The following is a 21,582-nucleotide window of genomic DNA, read 5'->3' on the forward strand; positions in this document are numbered from 1 at the left end:
CTTGGTAGTAGCGTCACGTTTGTGGCGCAATCTAAGGTCATTTTTTGACGCTGTCTGTTATTTAACATCAGCATGGCCATCAGAGACGTGATATTTGTAATCTGTGGCAATGTTACAGCGGACATCAGGTACAACAAGAACCAGGTACAACAAGAACGGTTGTCTTTGAAGGAGCCTCAAAGATGTCTTGTTTTGGTGTGACGTCATAGGTCAACCGGAAAAGCGATACATCCATCTATCCATCCATTTTACGCCGCTTATCTGAGTCCGGGTCGCAGGGATAGCTGTCTAAGCAGAGATGCTCAGACTTCCCTGTGCCCAGCCACCTCCTCTAGTTCTACAGGGGGGATACCGAGGCGTTTCCAGGCCAGCTGTGAGACATAATCCCTCCAACTTGTCCTAGGTCTGCCCCGAGGTCTCATCCCGGCTCGGCATGCCCAAAGCACCTCACCAGGGAGGCGTCCAGGAGGCATCTCAGCTGGCTCCTCCCGACGTGAAGGATCAGCGGCTCTACTCTAAGTCTCTCCCGGATGACCAAGCTCCTCACCCTATCTCTGAGGGTGATCCCGTACATCCTGCAGAGGGAACTCATTTCTGCCGCTTGTATTTCGCGGTCATTACCCAAAGTTCATAACCATAGATGAGGGTAGGAATGTAGACCGACCTGTAAATCGCGAGCTTCGCCTTCTGGCTCAGCTTCTTCACCACTGCAGACGCCGCACCAATCCGTCTGTCAATCTCGCGTTCTAATCTTCCCCCACTCGTGAACAAGACCCTGAGATACTTGAACTCCTCCACTTGAGGCAGAACTTCACCCCAGACCCGAGGGGTGCAGTCCACCCTTTTTCGACTGAGAACCATGGCCTCGGATTTGGAGGTGCTGATCCTCATCTCAGCAGCTTCACACTGGCTGCAAACCGCCCCAGTGAACGCTGAAGGTCCCAGCCCGATGTAGCAAACAGGACCACATCATCTGCAAAAAGCCTCCAACACCCTGACTGCGCCTAGATATCCTGTCCATGAAGATAATAAACAGGACCGGTGACAAAGGGTAGCCGGGGCGGAGTCCAACGTCCATTGGGACTTATTACCGGCAATGCAAACCAGACTCCTGCTCCGCTTGTACAGGAACCGTATGGCACGTAGCAAAGGACCCTGGATCCCATACTCCTGGAGCACCCACCACAGGACACCGCGAGGTACACGATCCAAGGCCTTTTCCAAATCCACAAAATACATGTGGACTGGTTGAGCAAACGCCTATGCCCACTCCAGTACCATAGCGAGGTACATTTTTCCGGAGGGAACTCTTCTGAAGGAATCAATAAAGTACTATCTATTAGAGCGTGTGCATGGATGCTGGGACTTCACATGAAGATGTGAAAATACAAAAAACTATTTGAGAAATCAGACTAATTTAGTCCTATACTCTCGGCAGGGTCCTTGAGGGTGCATGGGAGTTTGCCCAACCAGTCTACATGTGTTTTGTGGACTTGGAGAAGGCATTCGACCGTGTCCCTCGGGAAGTCCTGTGGGGAGTGCTCAGAGAGTACGGGGTATCGGACTGTCTGATTGTGGCAGTCCGCTCCCTGTATGATCAGTGCCAGAGCTTGGTCCGCATTGCCGGTAGTAAGTCGGACACGTTTCCAGTGAGGGTTGGACTCCGCCAAGGCTGCTCTTTGTCACCCATTCTGTTCATAACTTTTATGGACAGAATTTCTAGGCGCAGTCAAGGCTTTGAGGGGATCTGGTTTGGTGGCTGCAGGATTAGGTCTCTGCTTTTTGCAGATGATGTGGTCCTGTTGGCTTCATCTGGCCAGGATCTTCAGCTCTCACTGGATCGGTTCGCAGCCGAGTGTGAAGCGACTGGGATGAGAATCAGCACCTCCAAGTCTCTCCCGGAAAAGGGTGGAGTGCCATCTCCGGGTTGGGGAGGAGATGTTGCCCCAAGTGGAGGAGTTCAAGTACCTCGGAGTCTTGTTCACGAGTGAGGGAAGAGTGGATGGTGAGATCGACAGGCGGATCGGTGCGGCGTCTTCAGTAATGCGGACGCTGTATCGATCCGTTGTGGTGAAGAAGGAGCTGAGCCGGAAGGCAAAGCTCTCAATTTACCGGTCGATCTACGTTCCCATCCTCACCTATGGTCATGAGCTTTGGGTTATGACCGAAAGGACAAGATCATGGGTACAAGCGGCCGAAATGAGTTTCCTCCGCCGGGTGGCGGGGCTCTCCCTTAGAGATAGGGTGAGAAGCTCTGCCATCCGGGAGGAGCTCAAAGTAAAGCCGCTGCTCCTCCACATGGAGAGGAGCCAGATGAGGTGGTTCGGGCATCTGGTCAGGATGCCACCCGAACGCCTCCCTAGGGAGGTGTTTAGGGCACGTCCGACCGGTAGGAGGCCGCGGGGAAGACCCAGGACACGTTGGGAAGACTATGTCTCCCGGCTGGCCTGGGAACGCCTCGGGGTCCCCCAGGAAGAGCTGGACGAAGTAGCTGGGGAGAGGGAAGTCTGGGCTTCCCTACTTAGGCTGCTGCCCCCGCGACCCGACCTCGGATAAGCGGAAGAAGATGGATGGATGGATGGATGGACTAATTTAGTGCATCAGTCAGTGGTTTTAGCACTTGTTACGGATGGGACCAAGCAATTGTGTGATTGTGTTTTCTCTTATTGATGTTTGCAAGGTGAGATGAGATGTCTTTGCAGGAAGAAACGAGTCAAACAGAAACATTCATTTGTCTTTCAGGTCGGACTTTTCTTTAGTTGAGTTATTGGATCTCTTTAGTCCGGTCTCGGCACACGGACAATGCAAACTGTCGTCCCGAAGGGCCAAATCATCACAACGTGGACCGGCGCTCACGACCCCCAAATCGTTCTTCAGAGGTCAGAGGCCTCATCCTCCGAGTCGCCAACAGGACTTAGAAGAAAGTCAAATATTGGAGGACATTTTCTTTATTTGCTGACAAATACATTTTAATACATTTTTTTATATACAGTATCTAGACTTTCATAATGAATTCATGCGTTTTTGAGTGAACCTTTGTTATATTTGGAATACAAATAAACCTTTTTGGAGAATTGGTGGTGCTCTTCATTGAGTGACGACATGTCAGCTTTGTCTCAAAGTCAGCTGGGTTAGGCTGCAGCTCACCTTTGACCCTAACATGGTGGCTTCCTCTATCCCAGTCACTGTTGTCTGTGGGCAAGACACTTCACCCACCTTGCCTCCAGTGCCACCCACACTGGTGTGTGAATGTTTGGTGGCAGCTGTGGCTATAAATGGAGCTTACAACCACCTAGGGTTGTACGGTATACCGGTACTAGTATAGTATTGCGGTACTAATGAATCAAAAACGGTACTATACTCTGTTTGAAAAGTACCGGTTCGCCAATTATTTTTTTTTACAGGCATGACGGGGCGTCATCGTGACATTGCTGGTTTTATGAGCAGAGGAGCATGTTGGGCAGCGCACACACACAGAGTACTTACAAGCAGACACAGTGTGTAGACAGAAAAGGGAGAACTGACGCATTTTGGTGTAAAAAGTAAAGATAAAGGTGAAGTTATAACACTGAAACACCCTCAGGAAGAGCTGCTTTAAGACATGGCTAGCTAGTTAGCGGCTAATGTCCATCCGCAGTGTTTTAGCTACTTCTAAATCACTAATCCTGGCCTCCATGGCGACAAATAAAGTAAGTATTATCCCTGCAGGAGGAGGTACTACACACCATCAGAGGTGGGTAGTAACGCGCTACATTTACTCCGTTACATCTACTTGAGTAACTTTTGGGATAAATTGTACTTCTAAGAGTAGTTTTAATGCAACATACTTTTACTTTTACTTAAGTATATTTATAGAGAAGGAACGCTACTTTTACTCCGCTACTTTTACTCCGCTACTTTTACTCCGCTACTTTTACTCCGCTACTTTTATCTACATTCAGCTCGCTACTCGCTACTAATTTGTATCGATCTGTTAATGCACGCTTTGTTTGTTTTGGTCTGTCAGACAGACCTTCAAAGTGCCTGCCTCACTAGTGATGTTTCACTTCGTTCCACCAATCAGATGCAGTCACTGGTGACGTTGGACCAATCAAACAGAGCCAGGCGGTCACATGACCTGACTTAAACAAGTTGAAAAACTTATTGGGGTGTTACCATTTAGTGGTCAATTGTACAGAATATGTACTGTACTGTGCAATCTACTAATACAAGTTCCAATCAATCAATCAAAAGTGTGAAGGAAAAAAGATACTTTTTTATTTCAACCGTACATCCCGTCAAAAGCCTAAAGAGTGACTGCACAGTTCCTGTCTTCACAATAAAAGTGCCGCTCCATCGCGCCTGCGCTTTCAAAACAAGAGTCTCCGAAAGCCAGCGCAAACAAGCTAGCAAGCTAAGGAGTTTGACGCCAATATATTTCTTGTAAAGTGTATAAAAACGAATATGGAAGCTGGACAAATAAGATGCCAAAAACCAACCACTTTCATGTGGTATTAGACAGAAAGGAGGAACTTTTCTTCTCCTCCATTTGAAAACGTGGACATTATCATCACTACTGTCTGATTACAATCAATGCAAGTCATCAGAATCAGGTAATACACCAACTTATATTCTAGTCTTCATGAAAGAAAGGAATCTATATGTGTTAAACATGCATGTATATTCATTAAAACACCTTTAACATGTAAACAAAAACAGCAAAATAAATACATATACATTATATACTGTATATATCAATGTATATGTATGTATATATATATATATGAGTGTGTATGTTACTCATCAGTTACTCAGTACTTGAGTAGTTTTTTCACAACATACTTTTTACTTTTACTCAAGTAAATATTTGGGTGACTACTCCTTACTTTTACTTGAGTAATAAATCTCTAAAGTAACAGTACTCTTACTTGAGTACAATTTCTGGCTACTCTACCCACCTCTGCACACCATAGGAGAATACAATAGCTCACCGGCGTCACAACTCAATGTAAACAAATGCCATGGGTAGATCTACACCTGACATCCACTGTAATGATACCAAGTACAAGGGTATATCTAGTCGAAACTACTATGATTGCATCAATATTTTTTCTTTTAAATTCATATTATATTCATAAACTCTGGAAATACGTCCATGAGACACACAAGATCTTAATTTATGACCAATGTATGACCCTGTAACTACCGTATTTTCCGCACCATAAGGCGCCCTGGGTTAAAAGCCGCGCCTTCAATGAACGGCATATTTCTAAACTTTGTCCACCTATAAGCCGCCCCGTGTTATAAGCCGCATCTAACTGCGCTAAAAGAATGTCAAAAAAACAGTCAGATAGGTCAGTCAAACTTTAATAATATATTAAAAACCAGCGTTCTAACAACTCTGTTCACTCCCAAAATGTACGCAAATGTGCAATCACAAACATACGTATATCAACATGGACAGAGCTGCGTGAAAAAAGCCACCCGGCCTCTTCGCGTAAACTTAAACTTACCTTAACCACTCGCTCATCTTTTCTTCATCCATCCCTTCGAGTTAGCTTTTATGATGACGCCGGCTGGAAAGGTCTCTTTTGGCAAGGTCTTCCTTTTGAATATCACCATGGGTGGAAGTTTCTGGCCATTAGCATGGCAAGCTAGAACCACAGTGAAGGATGACTTCTCATTCCCTGTGGTGCGAATATTCACCGTACGTGCTCCCGTTGTATCCACAGTGCGGTTCACAGGAATATCAAAAGTCAGTGGAACCTCGTCCATGTTGATAATGTTCTCTGGCCGGATCTTTTTTTCAGCTATCTTGTTTTTACAATATGCACGGAAAGTAGCCAGCTTTTCTTGAAAGACTTTAGGCAGTTGCTGTGAAATAGTAATCCGTGTGCAGATGGAGAGATTGCGTCTTTTCATGAACCGGAAACCTGTCACTTAGTAGGAGCCATTTTGTGGTCTTTACAGATGTAAACACACAAAGGAAATGGAACGTACGGTAATATCCGCGCGCTTTTTCTCCTTCTATGCGGGTGGGTGGTTGCTTACAGTAGAAGAAGAAGCGCTTCCTGTTCTATGGGGGCGGGTTCTTACCTTGGCGGTTACTTGCGTAGAAGAAGAAGCACTTCCTCTTCTACGGGGAAAAAAGATGGCGGCTGTTTACCGTAGTTGCGAGACCGAAACTTTATGAAAATGAATCTTAATATTAATCCATATATAAAGCGCACCGGGTTAAAAGCCGCACTGTCAGCTTTTGAGTAAATTTGTGGTTTTTAGGTGCGGCTAATAGTGCGGAAAATACGGTAATTACATATTACAAAACTGTTGTATACTAATTCATAGATGTTATTTTATTAAATAAAAAGGTCAGTAAATGATTCTATATATTTGTAAACGCTTTGAAGTGGGAAAGGGGTAGGATTAAATAAGCTTTGCTTCTTCCTACTCCTTTTCGGGCATGATGTAAAATGAAATGATGTGAAATTGTGTGATGTATTATGCTGTAAGTGTGTTCATGTTCCAAATAAACTAAAGAAAGAAAGATATATAACAACGGGCGGGTGCGGTGTTGGTTAAATGTTAATTCGGGTGGATGCGGATGGTTGACGACTTTTGTCATGCGGTTGCGGATGAAATAATTGCCGATCGGCGCATCTCTAGTATGGAGACAACCCTAAAACCACCATTATGTGAATGTGGACTAACTGAGGTTTCTGTGTAAAAGCGTGTGGGTCTCTGGGAAAAGTCGCTATATAAATCCAATCTATTATTACTACGAACATGCATAGTAGAAAGTCCCAACCAATGAGCGGTATGGTAGAATCCCAACATTGAAGACAGCACACAGGACACTTCTTCTAGACTGTGCTTTATTATTGGCCTAAGCTGAGACGCATCATTCATTTTAAAATGACAAAAAAAGGAGTCAGCAGAACAAGAGAATGGTGCAGTTCTGAAAGTCCGGGACAGGAGCCTAAAGCGCACTGGCCAATCAGAAGCTTCAGTTCTTCAGGAACCTGGCAAAGCTTGATTATGCGAACATTCATTTCCCCACCCTCAGCGTGTGCCCAAACAGGAGAAATACATTTTCCATGATCTCTTTTCCAGTCACGGTTGAGTCGTTCGAATAAACTCACTTAGTTTTTAATCACAGCAGTTCAGATTAGTTAGTGCAGATATCATTGACTTTTGCTCTCAGTAGAACAAGATCCGAACTCAAAGCAAAAGCACGGAAGGCGGGGAGTGACGTTTTCATAACCAAAGTTGTTTTTTTGTCACCAATTTTGTTTTTAATTAGGAATTTAGTACTTTACACTGAAGAAGCTTGCTGGGACTCCAAGGCAAAAGTTTGATTGTACAGGTAATGAAAGAGGGAGCGCTAAACTAGGGATTACCCATAAAATGTCTCTTTGAACCAAGAAGAATCTTTCAATTTACATTTTCCAAAAGGGACCTTGTATGATTAATTTCTGGCTCTACGTATCGATTTGATATGAGCATCACCATTATATACATTATACTGCATAAGTATAACAACGTAGTTTCCCTTTAAACCAACAACGCTCGCTTCAGTAAGTTATAAACAGAAATGTACATAAGGCTTAGAAACACGGTAGCATTGCTCTCAAACAGGAAATGGAACATTCCGTCCTAGTTCTTTTTGAGATGTCCAACATCAAAGAGGTAATGTGATGGTGATACAAAGTGGCACTTTTAAGCAAGACCCCTCGATGGCAATAATAGAGCTCAGATCTCAAATGAATAAATACACTTTGACAAATAAAGAAACGAGCGGTTAAAATCAGTTTCTGACATCACTTGGTCAATAGGAGCGGTTTTTTCTCCGTCTTCTCAGAAGTGCTGAAGGCACGGTCCTGGAGACAGGATCAACGATCATCTGTGGACCACAACGGTGGCCCATATAAAAACTATTTTGGTCACGTACCAACTCATAGAAAAATAATGCCATGAACGCATGCGTATCATCTCAGACATGACTTGTAAATAAATAGAGAAATGAACAGAACCCATTCAAAGTATTCCTTATACAAAATAGGTCAACGTGTGTCCAAGTTCTAACTGAGGTCTCCCTGACTGTTTTCTGGATAAATGCCTCGGTCAGGTCCTACATTTTGCACCGTATCCTCGCAACCTTTTTTTGTACCTGGTTTTTATCAGCAGTATCATGTTTTCATTCATATATATATATATACAGGTAAAAGCCAGTAAATTAGAATATTTTGATTTATTTCAGTAATTGCATTCAAAAGGTGTAACTTGTACATTATATTTATTCATTGCACACAGACTGATGCATTCAAATGTTTATTTCATTTAATTTGGATGATTTGAAGTGGCAACAAATGAAAATCCAAAATTCCGTGTGTCACAAAATTAGAATATTGTGTAAGGGTTCAATTTTGAAGACACCTGGTGCCACAAACTGATCAGCTGATTAACTCAAAACACCTGCAAAGGGCTTTAAATGGTCTCTCAGTCCAGTTCTGAAGCCTACACAAACATGGGGAAGACTTCAGATTTGACATCTGTCCAAAAGGCAACCATCGACACATTGCACAAGGAGGGAAAGACACAAAAGGTTATTGCTGAAGAGGCTGGCTGTTCTCAGAGCTCTGTGTCCAAACACATTAATGGAGAGGCAAAGGGAAGGAAAAACTGTGGTCAGAAAAAGTGTACAAGCGATAGGGATCACCGCGCCCTGGTCAAGATTGTGAAAAAAAAACCCATTCAAAAATGTGGGGGAGATTCAGAAGGAGTGGACAGCTGCTGGAGTCAGTGCTTCAAGATCCACCACCAAGAGACGCTTGAAAGACATGGGTTTCAACTGCCGCATACCTCGTGTCAAGCCACTGTTGACCAAGAAACAGCGCGCAAAGCGTCTCACCTGGGCTAAGGAAAAAAAGAGCTGGACTGCTGCTGTGTGGTCCAAAGTCATGTTTTCTGACGAAAGCAAATTTTGCATTTCCTTTGGAAATCGAGGTCCCAGAGTCTGGAGGAAGACAGGAGAGGCACAGGATCCACGTTGCCTGAAGTCTAGTGTAAAGTTTCCACCATCAGTGATGGTTTGGGGTGCCATGTCATCTGCTGGTGTCGGTCCACTCTGTTTCCTGAGATCCAGGGTCAACGCAGCCGTCTACCAGCAAGTTTTAGAGCACTTCATGCTTCCTGCTGCTGACCTGCTCTATGGAGATGGAGATTTCAAGTTCCAACAGGACTTGGCGCCTGCACACAGCGCAAAATCTACCCGTGCCTGGTTTACGGACCATGGTATTTCTGTTCTAAATTGGCCCGCCAACTCCCCTGACCTTAGCCCCATAGAAAATCTGTGGGGTATTGTGAAAAGGAAGATGCAGAATGCCAGACCCAAAAACGCAGAAGAGTTGAAGGCCACTATCAGAGCAACCTGGGCTCTCATAACACCTGAGCAGTGCCAGAAACTCATCGACTCCATGCCACGCCGCATTAACGCAGTAATTGAGGCAAAAGGAGCTCCAACCAAGTATTGAGTATTGTACATGCTCATATTTTTCATTTTCATACTTTTCAGTTGGCCAACATTTCTAAAAATCCCTTTTTTGTATTAGCCTTAAGTAATATTCTAATTTTGTGACACACGGAATTTTGGATTTTCATTTGTTGCCACTTCAAATCATCAAAATTAAATGAAATAAACATTTGAATGCATCAGTCTGTGTGCAATGAATAAATATAATGTACAAGTTACACCTTTTGAATGCAATTACTGAAATAAAGCAAGTTTTTCAAAATATTCTAATTTACTGGCTTTTACCTGTGTATATATATGTATATATATATATATACTTTTTTTTTCTTTTTTTTTTTTTTTTTGGAGTATTTAAAGTACTTTATCCAGTCCTTGTAGATAGAAGTAAAAGTCCTATAAAATATGCAAACCTATGTACAGAGGGAAACGGAGCAAAAAAGAAGAAGAAACAATGTACAGTATATTCATCGGTTTATGTTTACATTTATATATATATATATTTATAATCAAACTTCTGCTGTGGTTTTTAGACGTGTTTCGTTTTTTCTCCGCGTGAACCCGTGGTCGAATGAAGATGACGTGCTCGGCGTTTTTACACACCAATCCTCTCCCTCCTTTTTTTTTCCTTTAGTTTTTGCAGTCAAAGCGGGCTCGCCGCATGTTTCCTGGCTGAAGCTGTTGCTGCCATGCGCGGACATTACCACGAGCGCGCCTCAAGCCGTGCACAGGCGTTCCTCGGAAGTCAAAACGTGTTTTTGCTCGTCTGGTCTTAGCAGTCCAAGGATTCAATATAAGCTGAAAAGGTTGAAGATAGATAGGGACACGGGGTCATGAACAATTTAGAGGAAAACTTTCCTTTCCCAGTGTAGCCCTACGGAAAAATCACATGTATAAATATTCAATGAGTAATCTGGTGACCTTTTTATACCGTATTTGTTTAAATTGCCTTCTCAAGTCATAGTATGAAACTCTTTTCATACTTACTTTTTCATACAGTACAGGACAACAGTTTGGACACACCTTCTCATTCACAACACAACTGATGGTCCCAACCCCACTGATAAAGCAAAAAAAGTCCACTAATCAACCCTGATAAGGTATGATAACCATTTCAGGTGACTACCTCTTGAAGCTCATGGACAGAATGCCAAGAGTGTATACAGGGTTTCCCGCAGCGCTTTGTTGTTAAGGCGGCCGCCTTAACAACAAAGAGCCACCGGCTAAACTAAAGTCTTTAAAAAAATTTTTTTTTTTTTTTTTTTCCTTTTTATTTTTAATTTTTTGTCCTGTCCAGCTTCTCATGCAAATCATATAGTAGATGTAGATGTCCATATCGGCTGTTCACATTTAATTCACAAAAGAGAAGTGTAGGATACTTCTCTTGTTGCCTTATTTGTATTTGACTTTAGTTACATGAATCATTAGTAATGTAGTAGCCTAGTTTTGAATGGCAGGGTCCCTGCTATCACATGTTGATAAAAATATAGCATTTAAAAAATAAAAATCAACTACAGGAAAATAATGACTAAGTCAAATTAGTGACTTACTGTAAAATAAGCGTTTGCCAGAAGCGTTTGAAAAAAAGAGTAAGTAAGTCAATATTTACTAAGTCAAAATAATGACTAAGTCAAATTAATGACTTACTGTAAAATAAGCATTTGCAAGAAGCGTTTGAAAAAAAAGAGTTAATAATAATAATAATAATAACTGGGATTTATATAGCGCTTTTCTAAGTACTCAAAGTCGCTTTACATGTAGAACCCATCAATCATTCACACCTGGTGGTGGTAAGCTACTTTCATAGCCACAGCTGCCCTGGGGTAGACTGACGGAAGCGTGGCTGCAATTTGCGCCCACGGCCCCTCCGACCACCACCTATCATTCATCATACAATTCACCGGTGTGAGTGGCACCGGGGGAAAAGGGTGAAGTGTCCCGCCCAAGGACACAACGGCAGTGATTTTTGGATGGTAAGAGGCGGGGAGCGAACCTGCAACCCTCAGGTTTCTGGCACGGTTGCTGTACCCACTACGCCATGCCGCCCCCGAGTTAACAGTGGGGCCACATGCTGACATCCTGTAGTTGATTTTTATTTTTTAAATGCTATATTTTTATCAACATGTGATAGCAGGGACCCTGCCATTCAAAACTAGGCTGCTACATTACTAATGATTTGAAAAAAACAGTTAAAAGTGTCATTATTTTGACTTAGTAAATATTGACTTACTAAGACAAAATAATGACATACTTAGTATCTCAGGTAACTAGTACTGTTTTGTGTTTTGTTTTTTCTTTACGGAAAAAATATGGAGATATATATCGTATATTGCCATACAGCATACGGAAATTGTAGGCTTCTTCATGCGAGGAAGCCGGCCTACTTCACCACAGTCTGAATTGCTCCCCCAGGCAACAATGAGGTGGAGACGTGATGGTGGCGACAGACCAAATTACCCTGTTCCTTAACTATCACGGGCGAAGCCCCCTTCCCCCTGGAGAGACACCACCTTAACTAACGCATTTTCTGGGGGAAACACTGGTATACTAGTACCGCAATACTAATTAATCACCGCCTCTAAAAAGTACTGGTGCAATATGTTACTGCATACGTCAGCAGACTAATTAGGAGTCTTTGTTTACTTACTACTAAAAGACAAGTTGTCTAGTATGTTCACTATTTTATTTAACCTCTTAAGCTGTTTGTTTACATGCTCTTTTCTATTTCTCTTTGCTATTTGGGCTTATTGGACCCTAATTAGAATAAAAACTAAGAACCATCTTTTAATATGATGTACTTAGTCCATAAGTACACAAAAGTGTACTTCATGTTTAGTGACATGCTAATTCTTATATTTACACATTTTTTTTCCCTTCAAATTCCATTGTATGTTATACTCTTCTGACACCACCAGATGGCAGTATAAGTGTCCACATAGGAGGCCATACGACCCTAATTCAGTAGTGTACGCAATTTTGGAAATAAGAGCTAAAAGGTGCTGTCCACGCATGTGGCCACTAAGCCTTTAGAGGTTTTTAAGGACTAAATTGCAAAAATAAACATATGTTTAATGTACCCTAAGATTTGTTGTTACAATAAAGCCAATAATGACATTTTTTGTGGTCCCCTTTATTAAGAAAAGTATCGAAAGGTATCAAAATACATTTTGGTACCGGTACCAAAATATCGGTATCGCGACAACCCTATATTCTAGTTTCTTCAAAATAGCCACCCTTTGCTCCGATTACTTTTTCGCACACACTTTGCATTCTCTCCACGAGCCTGAAGAGGTAGTCACTTCACAGGTGTGCTTGATGCTCATGGAGAGAATGCCAAGAGTGTGCAAAGCAGTAATCGGAGCAAAAGGGTGGCTATTTTGAAGAAACTAGAATATAGGGTGTGGAGGAGGCATATGTGTTTTAAGAGTTCTTTCTTTTTACATAGCCATGTTTAGAGTACCTAGCACTTTTCCTTTGTTTATTCTACCAGTCTCTCTTTGTCTTTAGATTGTCTGTTTTTTGTCTCAACATTGGAATGTGAAAACCTCCCCAGTGTTGAGAGGGGGGGACATGCGGGCTTTATGTGGGTGAACAGAGTGTGTTTTTCCCTTGGAATGCCAGATCAACTAAAGCAGCCGATATGAATATGAATGGTCTCCCAAAGCTTTGGTATAAAATTGAAAATATTCCAATTGTGTCTTGATGGTCCTTCTTACTCAGCATATATGTCATCTAAAGATATTGGGATTGACCAGTAACTTAGATTCCCTTGGAGGAAGAACTGGTCTGACGCAACAAGGGTTGTCCCTAAACCAATATTTTTGGTACTGGCACCAAAATGTATTTCGATACTTTTCTAAATAAAGGGCACCACAAAAAATGGCATTACAGGCTTTATTTTAACAAAAAATCTTAGGGTATGTACATGTGTGCTTGAAGCAGTAATCGGCGCAAAAGGGTGGCTATTTTGAAGAAACTAGAATATAGGGTGTGGAGGAGGCATATGTGTTTAAGAGTTCTTTCTTTTTACATAGCCATGTTTAGAGTACCTAGCACTTTTCCTTTGTTTATTCTACCAGTCTCTCTTTGTCTTTAGATTGTCTGTTTTTTGTCTCAACATTGGAATGTGAAAACCTCCCCCATTGGTTTCTTATCAGTGTTGAGAGGGGGGGTGAAAAGAGTGTGTTTTTCCCTTGGAATGCCGGATCAACTAGAGCAGCCGATATGAATATGAATGGTCTCCCAAAGCTTTGGTATAAAATTGAAAATATTCCAATTGTGTCTTGATGGTCCTTCTTACTCAGCATATATGTCATCTAAAGATCTTGGGATTGACCAGTAACTTAGAGTCCCTTGGAGGAAGAACTGGTCTGACGCAACAAGGGTTGTCCCGAAACCAATATTTTTGGTACTGGCACCAAAATGTATTTCGATACTTTTCTAAATAAAGGGCACCACAAAAAATGGCATTATAGGCTTTATTTTAACAAAAAATCTTAGGGTACTGTACATGTGTGCTTGAAGCAGTAATCGGCGCAAAAGGGTGGCTATTTTGAAGAAACCAGAATATAGGGTGTGGAGGAGGCATATGTGTTTAAGAGTTCTTTCTTTTTACATAGCCATGTTTAGAGTACCTAGCACTTTTCCTTTGTTTATTCTACCAGTCTCTCTTTGTCTTTAGATTGTCTGTTTTTTGTCTCAACATTGGAATGTGAAAACCTCCCCCATTGGTTTCTTATCAGTGTTGAGAGGGGGGGTGAAAAGAGTGTGTTTTTCCCTTGGAATGCCAGATCAATTAGAGTAGCCGATATGAATATGAATGGTCTCCCAAAGCTTTGGTATAAAATTGAAAATATTCCAATTGTGTCTTGATGGTCCTTCTTACTCAGCATATATGTCATCTAAAGATCTTGGGATTGACCAGTAACTTAGATTCCCTTGGAGGAAGAACTGGTCTGACGCAACAAGGGTTGTCCCGAAACCAATATTTTGGTACTGGCACCAAAATGTATTTCGATACTTTTCTAAATAAAGGGCACCACTAAAAATGGCATTACAGGCTTTATTTTAACAAAAAAATCTTAGGGTACTGTACATGTGTGCTTGAAGCTCATGGAGTGTGCAAAGCAGTAATCGGCGCAAAAGGGTGGCTATTTTGAAGAAACTAGAATATAAAACACGTTTTCAGTTATTTCACCTTTTTAACTCCACGTGTTCATTCATAGTTCTGACGTGACAATCTACAATGCAAATAGTCATGAAAATAAATATGAATGAGGAAAAGGTGTGTCCAAACTTTTGGCTTGTATTGTACATCTACAGGTAATTACATCAAGCGGTCTCGCATCTTTTCAAGGATACAGGTAAAAGCCAGTAAATTAGAATATTTTGAAAAACTTGATTTATTTCAGTAATTGCATTCAAAAGGTGTAACTTGTACATTATATTTATTCATTGCACACAGACTGATGCATTCAAATGTTTATTTCATTTAATTTTGATGATTTGAAGTGGCAACAAATGAAAATCCAAACTTCCGTGTGTCACAAAATTAGAATATTACTTAAGGCTAATACAAAAAAGGGATTTTTAGAAATGTTGGCCAACTGAAAAGTATGAAAATGAAAAATATGAGCATGTACAATACTCAATACTTGGTTGGAGCTCCTTTTGCCTCAATTACTGCGTTAATGCGGCGTGGCATGGAGTCGATGAGTTTCTGGCACTGCTCAGGTGTTATGAGAGCCCAGGTTGCTCTGATAGTGGCCTTCAACTCTTCTGCGTTTTTGGGTCTGGCATTCTGCATCTTCCTTTTCACAATACCCCACAGATTTTCTATGGGGCTAAGGTCAGGGGAGTTGGCGGGCCAATTTAGACCAGAAATACCATGGTCCGTAAACCAGGCACGGGTAGATTTTGCGCTGTGTGCAGGCGCCAAGTCCTGTTGGAACTTGAAATCTCCATCTCCATAGAGCAGGTCAGCAGCAGGAAGCATGAAGTGCTCTAAAACTTGCTGGTAGACGGCTGCGTTGACCCTGGATCTCAGGAAACAGAGTGGACCGACACCAGCAGATGACATGGCACCCCAAACCATCACTGATGGTGGAAACTTTACACTAGACTTCAGGCAACGTGGATCCTGTGCCTCTCCTGTCTTCCTCCAGACTCTGGGACCTCGATTTCCAAAGGAAATGCAAACCAAACCAACCCAATGGTTTGGGGTGCCATGTCATCTGCTGGTGTCGGTCCACTCTGTTTCCTGAGATCCAGGGTCAACGCAGCCGTCTACCAGCAAGTTTTAGAGCACTTCATGCTTCCTGCTGCTGACCTGCTCTATGGAGATGGAGATTTCAAGTTCCAACAGGACTTGGCGCCTGCACACAGCGCAAAATCTACCCTTGCCTGGTTTACGGACCATGGTATTTCTGTTCTAAATTGGCCCGCCAACTCCCCTGACCTTAGCCCCATAGAAAATCTGTGGGGTATTGTGAAAAGGAAGATGCAGAATGCCAGACCCAAAAACGCAGAAGAGTTGAAGGCCACTATCAGAGCAACCTGGGCTCTCATAACACCTGAGCAGTGCCAGAAACTCATCGACTCCATGCCACGCCGCATTAACGCAGTAATTGAGGCAAAAGGAGCTCCAACCAAGTATTGAGTATTGTACATGCTCATATTTTTCATTTTCATACTTTTCAGTTGGCCAACATTTCTAAAAATCCCTTTTTTGTATTAGCCTTAAGTAATATTCTAATTTTGTGACACACGGAATTTTGGATTTTCATTTGTTGCCACTTCAAATCATCAAAATTAAATGAAATAAACATTTGAATGCATCAGTCTGTGTGCAATGAATAAATATAATGTACAAGTTACACCTTTTGAATGCAATTACTGAAATAAATCAAGTTTTTCAAAATATTCTAATTTACTGGCTTTTACCTGTATGCTTCATGGCAATAATTGGAAGGGGTCATCCGTAGCAGTTTTTGTCTACTTCCATAGTCTCAGTCCAGCCTGTGCAGTAGTCCTAATTGTGACTTCGTCACCGGTACCCTGCCTGCAGCTGCGATAGTTAGTAGCTGTGCTCGCAGGTGTGCTAATGCCCTTTTTTTTTTTTAAATCTGAAGGTGAACCTCGTGACTAAATATGTTGCTGTTATCGATGGTTCCTGTAGACATGCATGCTGAGAAATGACACGGGTCTGGTGGTGGTTTTGACATCATAATAGTGCTTGCGGAAGTGTGTGTGTGTGGGTGTGGATTTTTTTTATACTGTGGTATTTTTGTACGGGGTGAGCACAGTGTTTGATGGCAGATTGTGCAGGTGACAAGGCACACCTGACGTGGTGACAGCCCGTACGCTACATGCACTTTACTCAGAGCAAGGGTTGGGAGATATATTCATTTTGGTTCAAGTTTCAAAGAGAACTTGTGTGTGTGTGTGTGTGTGTGTGTGTGTGTGTGCCAAGCGTAAAAGATATGTTCGGAATAGAGTCGAAGATCATTTTCCCTTTTAAAACGCTTGAGCCTGATTTTTCTTGAAGCCTGCTACTGAGTCGTGGCTTCATGCATTTTCAGACAATATTTACACAAGTATCTTCTAGCAATTACTGTATACTGTGTGTCCGCATATACACATACCTGCCAACTACTCCGGTTTTCCCGTAATTCGTACGGTTTTCATCAACCTATTCCGGGTTACGGTTGCAGTGATAAAAAATACGTTTTTTCATTAATTAAAAAAAAAAAAAAAGGGTGAAAACTACGCGAATTGCACCTTGCGCAGACAAGATTTTTCGATCGGACACGGAGGAATTAGCGATGTAAAAGACCACGTTGGGACAAAAAAACACAAGTCTAATGCCGTTGCTAGCGATACAAGTGGAAAACTTTCAACGTTTTTCGTCGCCCAAACAGATTCTTTGGATGTGATAAATGCCGAAGTTTTATTTACGGAGGCAATAATTGAGCATGGACTTCCAATCGCACTGGCTGATCACATGGGACAGTTAAATGTTTGTAATGCAACCTTTAAAAATCATTACGCGGTGATCGCGGTCCCAAAAATAAACTTTTCTTGCATGATAATGTCCAGAAAAACTCGCTTTATATTACTATAGAGTCCTTTTAACGAATGAGTTTGATGGTTTATCACAAACCTTAAATGAAAGAAGTCCTTTGTTCTCCTGCACCATATGCATGCGCTTTGGCCTTGCTTCGTGTTTGGTGCGCAATCCTGTCGGCTGTATTTCACAGCACGGCATACTGTTAAAAGTGTTTATACTATTTATGCTTTCAAGTCCAAGTTGAATAAATCTTGTTAAATGTTGACAGCATAACTACCAAAATACAGAAGTATGTCCTTAATATTTTTGCAGTGCTATTTCTGTTGAAAAGTTCAAATGATTACATTAGAGATGTGATGTGCCACTTTTCAAGTGTCTGATGGCTTCAATTAATTTTCTTTTTTTTTTAATTCTTTTGAAAGGCTTGCAAAAAAACTACATTTGAATTGTAATTCCATGCTATTGACAGGACTATTAATTTTAATGAAGTTAGCTTACCATGTTTACAGTATGATAATTGTGATAGAAATGTGAATTTTAGGCACAGAATATTTTTTACAATTGAACAAGGCAGTAGATTATACAAGCTTGGACAGAAAGTTAATAATGACACCAATTTTTTTTTGAATGGAATTGTTTAGTACAGTTTTACCATTTGTTTACTGTAAAAAGTGTTTATACTTTCAATTAACAAATTGAAGTCTTGTGAAAGGTTGATAGGATAACTGGCATTAACTGTCAAAATAATTTCAAACTATTGAAGTTAGCTTACAGAATAAACATGTCAATCAACCCATATGATTTTTGCTGTAATATTTTTGTTTTGAAAAGTCACTGTGACTGATAGAAAAGTGATGGTTTTAGCAACATTTTAACCTGTCTGAATGCTAATAATCATTTTGCGTCGGGGGGGCGAAGCCCTGAACCCTCCACCAGGACTTTGTCCTGGACCTACCGGGGCCTGCGGCCCTTGGACCCTGGCTACTAGGTTTTTCTGATTTCAAAAGTTGGCAGGTATGTATACAGTACAGGCCACACCTTTGGACACACCTTCTCCTCATTCAATCTTTATTTCCATGACTATTTACATTGTAGATTGTCACATCAAAACTATGAATGAACACATGTGGAGTTATGTACTTCACAAAAAAAGGTGAAATAACTAAAAACATGTTTTATATTCTAGGAAGGTACTAGTATAGTACCGGGACTATAATAATTGTATTCGGTACAATACAGCCTTTAAAAAGTACCGGTACAATATGTTACTGCATACGTCAGCAGACTAATTAGGAGTCTTTGTTTGTTTACTTACTACTAAAAGATAAGTTAAGGCTGAAACGACGCGTCGACGTAGTCGACGTCATCGGTTACGTAAATACGTCGACGCCGTTTTTGTGCGTCGGCGCGTCGCATATTTACGTCACACTACTTTACTGTCATGGCGGAGCGCAAAGCAGACGATGCGAGCGAGGGGAAAAAAGCACGCCAAAAGTCGTCAAAAGTGTGGGAGTATTTCAATAAACGGCCTAATAATGTTGTTGTATGCACACTGTGTCGAGCGGAAATGGCCTATCATAGCAGCACAACGGCTATGAACGAACATTTGAAAAGAAAACCCCCGACAGCGTTCTTGCCATCACCATCAACAAGTCAATCGTCCGCGTGCGTATACGTTGTCATTATTACACAAAAACATGAATGTGTCATTTGTATCTGCGTTGTAAATTCATAAACTAAAGCACCGTTTCGCTCTGAGAGGCGCGTTTGGCGTGCCTGTTCAGTGTTTACAAAGACGCGCTCCTCTTTAACGCTGTGGAGAGGCGGCGGCGGCGAGCGAGCGGCGAGGCGGGGCGCGCCGGGAGCGACGCCGCAATCGTGCCCAGGTGCGCGATCCGCGCAGTTGGAAGAGAAAAGACTTTGTGTAAAATTAAAAGATTGTAAACCTGGCAAAGCCGTCTGGCGTTCAGTCTGTCGGTCCTGAAAGAACCCCACGGCACAAGACGTGTCACAAACGCTAACGTTAATTAGTTGTGCAAATACCTTTTACAACATTAACAGTTACATATACTATGTACAAACCAACAATTAACTTTCACTTTCATCATACTATCATTGTTGTGTTATTAAGCAAAATAAGCAATACTTTTACTTTTGTTGAAATGTTTACACTGTACACTTTTTTGTATTGGATGTTTAGCTTTATTTTTGCACATTTTAGCAAATAAGCAATACTTTTACTTTTGTTGAAATGTTTACACTTGTTACAGAATATTTCCGTTTTGCACTTTTTTGTATTGGATGTTTATCTTTATTTTTGCACATTTTAAAGCAAAATAAGCAATACTTTTACTTTTGAAATGCTTATACTATTCCAGAATATTAAGATTTGCACTGGATGTTTACTTTTATATTTGCACATTAAAAAGCAAATAAGCTACTTTTAATTTTGTTAAATGTTAAAAGTTTTAAATGTTTACATTGTTACAGAATATTTTGTCATGTTGTTGTCAATGTTGACTGAGTGGCCATACTTTTTTTTTGGTAAATAAAAGCCATGCCTTTTGAAAAAACTGGCCTACATTTATTTTTTCCTCTTCATTTTAAATTAAAAAAAAATCGGTAAAAGGAAAAATAATCTATAGATTAATCGAAAAAATAATCTATAGATTAACCGATTAATCGAAAAAATAATCTATAGATTAATCGATAGAAAAATAATCGTTAGCTGCAGCCCTAGATAAGTTGTCTCGTATGTTCACTATTTTATTTAAGGACTAAATGACAATAATAAACATATGTTTCATGTACTGTCAATTTTGTTTGTTAAAATAAAGCCAATAACGGTCCCCTGTACACAATTTTGGAAATAAGAGCTAAAAGGTGCTGTCCACGCATGTGGCCACTAAGCCTTTAGAGGTTTTTAAGGACTAAATTGCAAAAATAAACATATGTTTAATGTACCCTAAGATTTGTTGTTACAATAAAGCCAATAACGGTGGTCCCCTTTATTTAGAAAAGTATCGAAAGGCATCAAAATACATTTTGGTACCGGTACCAAAATATTGGTATCGGAGACAACCCTATATTTTAGTTTTTTTCAAAATAGCCACTCTTTACTCGGATTTCTGCTTTGCACACTCTTGGCATTCTCTCCATGAGCTTCAAGCACACCTGTGAAGTGAAAACCATCTTAGGTGACTACCTCTTGAAGCTCATGGAGAGAATGCCAAGAGTGTGCGGAAAAGTAATCGGAGTAACAGGTGGCTATTTTGAAGAAACTACAATATAGGGTTGTCGTGATACCAATATTTTGGTACTGGTACCAAGATGTATTTCGATACCTTTCTAGATAAAGGGGACCGTTATTGGCTTTATTTTAACAAAACATCTTAGGGCACATGAAACATTTGTTTATTATTGTAATTTAGTCATTTGTTTATTGTAATTTAGACTACCTCTTTGAAGCTCATGGAGAGAATGCCAAGAGTGTGCGGAAAAGTAATCGGAGCAACGGGTGGCTATTTTGAAGAAACTAGATTATAGGGTTGTCCCGATACCAATATTTTGGTACCGGTACCAAGATGTATTTCGATACCTTTCTAGATAAAGGGGACCGTTATTGGCTTTATTTTAACAAAACATCTTAGGGCACATGAAACATATGTTTATTATTGTCATTTAGTCATTTGTTTATTGTAATTTAGACTACCTCTTGAAGCTCATGGAGAGAATGCCAAGAGTGTGCGGAAAAGTAATCGGAGCAACGGGTGGCTATTTTGAAGAAACTAGAATATAGGGTTGTCGTGATACCAATATTTTGGTACTGGTACCAAGATGTATTTCGATACCTTTCTAGATAAAAGGGACCGTTATTGGCTTTATTTTAACAAAACATCTTAGGGCACATGAAACATATGTTTATTATTGTAATTTAGACTACCCCTTGAAGCTCATGGAGAGAATGCCAAGAGTGTGCGAAAAAGTAATCGGAGCAACGGGTGGCTAT

At 41.0% G+C, this 21,582-nt stretch overlaps 1 protein-coding gene across 2 annotated transcripts in view; it reads left to right on the forward strand.

The window, feature by feature from the left end:
* Window positions 1-3,066, forward strand: part of kiaa1328 (KIAA1328 ortholog) — a 91,596-nt gene extending 88,530 nt beyond the window's left edge. For both annotated transcript variants that reach the window (XM_061932606.1, XM_061932607.1), the window contains one exon: window positions 2,743-3,066. In XM_061932606.1, the coding sequence (XP_061788590.1) occupies window positions 2,743-2,959 (217 nt within the window). In that variant the 3' untranslated portion in view covers window positions 2,960-3,066. The remainder of the gene's footprint in view (window positions 1-2,742) is intronic.
* The last annotated feature ends 18,516 nt before the right edge of the window (window positions 3,067-21,582 follow it).

The sequence above is a fragment of the Nerophis lumbriciformis genome, linkage group LG38 (genome assembly GCF_033978685.3).
Source record: "Nerophis lumbriciformis linkage group LG38, RoL_Nlum_v2.1, whole genome shotgun sequence".
Lineage (NCBI taxonomy): Eukaryota > Metazoa > Chordata > Actinopteri > Syngnathiformes > Syngnathidae > Nerophis > Nerophis lumbriciformis.